Source organism: Sinocyclocheilus anshuiensis, unplaced genomic scaffold (genome assembly GCF_001515605.1).
Source record: "Sinocyclocheilus anshuiensis isolate Anshui unplaced genomic scaffold, SAMN03320099.WGS_v1.1 scaffold218, whole genome shotgun sequence".
NCBI classification, from domain to species: Eukaryota; Metazoa; Chordata; class Actinopteri; order Cypriniformes; family Cyprinidae; genus Sinocyclocheilus; species Sinocyclocheilus anshuiensis.
In genome coordinates, this window is record NW_015547665.1 from 1055768 (window position 1) to 1059966 (window position 4199).

General features: G+C 36.4%; 1 protein-coding gene across 1 annotated transcript in view; it reads right to left on the minus strand.

Moving 5' to 3' along the window:
* slc5a10 (solute carrier family 5 member 10) overlaps window positions 1-3187 on the minus strand; it is a 30800-nt gene extending 27613 nt beyond the window's left edge. The window contains exons 1-3 of the mRNA XM_016504895.1: window positions 3077-3187; window positions 2724-2795; window positions 681-785 (exon numbers count right to left, since the gene is read on the minus strand). Coding sequence (XP_016360381.1) covers window positions 681-785; window positions 2724-2795; window positions 3077-3187 — 288 coding nt within the window. The remainder of the gene's footprint in view (window positions 1-680; window positions 786-2723; window positions 2796-3076) is intronic.
* Window positions 3188-4199: the final 1012 nt, after the last annotated feature.

Consider the following 4199-nt stretch of genomic DNA (forward strand, 5'->3'; position numbering starts at 1 on the left):
GTCACTCCATAATACAATAGCAAAATATATAAATATGTATAGTATTTTTATGTTACATTAATCAGTGTCTAGCACACCTTCCTAAGGAAAGGATATGGACCAGACGACATTGCAATTACTAAATTATATTTAGACAGACTTAAAGAAGTTCCAGATCTATACTTGTGCTCTTATTATTTCAGTTATTTTGCCTTTAATGTAAATAAACATGTGCAAACAATATACTTGCTCTTGTAAATTTATTTTGATGTTAATTACATTGTGCGAGCTGCCTCTTTAATACCGCGTGGTTTATATACATGTTGCTGCTGATTGGGCGGACATTTTTGGCACACCCACCAAACAAAAGAAAATGTATCTCAAACCCCGTTGCACACCGTTTCCAGGAAACATGTCGTTCAACCCGGAAACAGTAGCAAAACGGTGCACACCGGTTTGTGCTTGAACTTGCCCCCAGGATTTTCAGCACCCATAATTCCTGTTTTAGGACGGAAGCTGGTCCTCTGTCTCCCCCTAGTGCTGATCGAATACAGGTGCATTTACATGAAGTCTTTTGTTTTGTTTTCGTGTTTGCAGTAATGCTCAATAACGAATTATGACTAATAAACATTTTGCACTTGTTTAGCATAAATGCAAGGGAGAAAATGGAAATGAGGCATTAAAAAAATGATGTCACTCACATTCCATTCAAATCCGGCTACAGCGATCCCTCCTGCTGCTCCTGTCCCAGCCAGACCGATGAACAATCCTGAACCCTCACTGCTGGCAAACAGAGATGCACCAATCTGCATCCATTCATGCTACATATTAGTGCAGTTCTCAGACTGGACTCAAACGGCTACATAAAACAACTAGATTTACAACAGTCAGCATCACACTTCATTTATACTAGATAGCTGACATGACATCAGGCAGTCTGCAGTGTGTCATGCCAGCTAATCTATTTTAATCAACATTGTTTTAATTCGTGTATATATAATTATTATACATGTCTCATATTTATAATAATTATCTACAGGCCTATATTTGTATGACATCATTTTTTTTTTGTGACCTCGTTTTAATTGGAAATGTAATAATATAAAAATGATTTGTCATTATGCAGGACTAATTAAAGGAATTGCAAAAGAAAAAAACGGATTAAGTTAAATTGTGATTTGTTACAGCATCTAAAATATACTATACTTTTCCTGATACATATAGAGTGGGGTCCAAATATTTAAAACCACTAGTTGTGGGAAGTTGTGGCCCAATGGTTAGAGAGTCGGACTCGTAACCCAAAAGTTGCGGGTTCGAGTCTCGTACCGGCAGGGATTGTAGGTGGGGGGAGTGAATGTACAGTGCTCTCTCCCACCTTCAATACCATGACTGAGGTGCCCTTGAGCAAGACACCGAACCCCCAACTGCTCCCTGGGCGCCGCAGCAAAAGTGGCTGCCCACACAATGCAGAGCACTAATTCTGAGTATAGGTCTCCATACTTGGCCACATATCACGTCACTTCACTTCACTAAAAAAAAGTTAAAATAAATAAATAAAAACATTATACATAACAATATGCACAAAAAGTTTAATTAACACTCATTTTAATGTCTTATTATTTGGTCTGCTTTAATCACAGCAGTAAAACCTGATGATCATGTTCTCCAGCATGAGTTGAGATGTTAAAGCGCATCTTGTGCTTCAGTGGAAGCTGGACATTTTAGCTTTTGTACAAAAGAGTTTACATGATAACTACAGGCCTATATTTGTATGACATCATTTTTTTTTGTGACCTCGTTTTAATTGGAAATGTAATAATATAAAAATTATTTGTCATTATGCAGGACTAATTAAAGGAATTGCAAAAGAAAAAAACGGATTAAGTTAAATTGTGATTTGTTACAGCATCTAAAATATACTATACTTTTCCTGATACATATAGAGTGGGGTCCAAATATTTAAAACCACTAGTTGTGGGAAGTTGTGGCCTAATGGTTAGAGAGTCGGACTCGTAACCCAAAAGTTGCGGGTTCGAGTCTCGTACCGGCAGGGATTGTAGGTGGGGGGAGTGAATGTACAGTGCTCTCTCCCACCTTCAATACCATGACTGAGGTGCCCTTGAGCAAGACACCGAACCCCCAACTGCTCCCTGGGCGCCGCAGCAAAAGTGGCTGCCCACACAATGCAGAGCACTAATTCTGAGTATAGGTCTCCATACTTGGCCACATATCACGTCACTTCACTTCACTAAAAAAAAGTTAAAATAAATAAATAAAAACATTATACATAACAATATGCACAAAAAGTTGAATTAACACTCATTTTAATGTCTTATTATTTGGTCTGCTTTAATCACAGCAGTAAAACCTGATGATCATGTTCTCCAGCATGAGTTGAGATGTTAAAGCGCATCTTGTGCTTCAGTGGAAGCTGGACATTTTAGCTTTTGTACAAAAGAGTTTACATGATAAACGTCACAAATTTGTTTAGTGATTTGATTTGACGCAGAATCTTCATAATGTGTCGTGCATGTGTTTCTTTGTTTTACATTTTTCAGTTTCTTTTGGTTGATTTATAGATTTGACTTTCTGTTTATTTAAAATAATATTTGTATTTTATCTACTCATTTTCAGGCTTTAGCCATAGTAAACTCTGTTAAAAATAAATAAACATATAACATATAACTACAAAAAACACACAAAAAATGCTTCAATTGGGTCAGTTTACATTAATTATCACTCACCGGCCACCAAGCCATGTCTCTGCCAGCCAGAAAATATCCACTTAGTGTGTTTCGGCTCACTCTGCAAGATGACTGAAACACACACACACACACACACACACACACAACAGTTTATGCAAAATTTAAATGAAGTTGCATTTCCCACTCTAACATCATAGATGTTCCATTTTAAATAGTTTCCTTTGTATTTGCAGTTTACATCCACATGTTCTTATACAAAACTGATATATATATATATATATATATATATATATATATATATATAAAATTATTAGTGAACTATTATTTAAATACTAATGTTATTTACAATTAATACAAACACACAGTTCTGAAAATACACTAATACGCCTCACCCATATTCCAACTGCGACGTTCAATAAAAAATATGCTCCAATTACAATGATATCAGATATGCTGAAAGACTGGGACAGGGCAAAAAATTTAGTGGTAGAGTTAGACGCCATGTCCTGCCTTCACACACACTACACACAGACTAAAACAACGAGACAAGGAGGACAGAAAGACACAAGGCGTTCCGGTCAGTCAGCCCCGTGTGTGAATTGATCATTAAACACATCAGTTTAATGAAGCAAACTTGCACCTACATGAAAACAACAAGGCAGATGAAACACATCCCTGAAGACACACAAACCCTGCTGCTTACGGTGGGTTCAGAGACGTACACATGCACCTGCACACAGACACAAACACCCATGACTACACACACGCATACATACATGCTTAATCGTATAATCAGAGCATTTAGACGTGTGATCTATCTAACCTAATGTGACTGACAGAGTCTAAAAAACATCCCTAGACACACTTAACAAAGTGAATCATTTACTTAAACACCCACTGGTGCTACCCATTAACACGCACATGCACTAACCATTAGCATCAATCTTACACATGGACATAAGTATACTCACTAGCGATGCCTTTATTATTAACAGCGGTCACTGTTCACATCGGCTGCATTTTATTTTACAGTGTGGCACGAGTGTTTGCAACCTAATTTCTTTGTAAATATAACTCTATTCACCCAAGATGAAATTGATTAATCTTTCAAGTAATGTAATTTTAATTCATATTGGTATGTGCTGCTGCTTATTCAGTAAGCTCTTTAGTTCATGTTGAGAAATACAGTCTGATGAAGAAATAATGTCTTTGGCTGAATCCAGAGTAGCTCTTTCAAGTATATTGTGTTATTTGGACCTTGGCAGTCTTTAAATTATGATGGCGTACATGGTTTGACTGACTTTTTGTCTCTAATTGCAAGTTATTTATTAGTTTAATACTAATTTCTTTTATACGCTAGCGGTTAAAAGTTTAGGGCTGGTAAGATTTTTTGATGTGTTTGTACGATGTCTCTTATGCTCACCAAGACTGCATTTATTTGATCAAAAATACAGTAAAAAGAGTAATAATGTGAAAGATTTTTGCAATTTAAAATAACTGTCCTCTATTTTAATG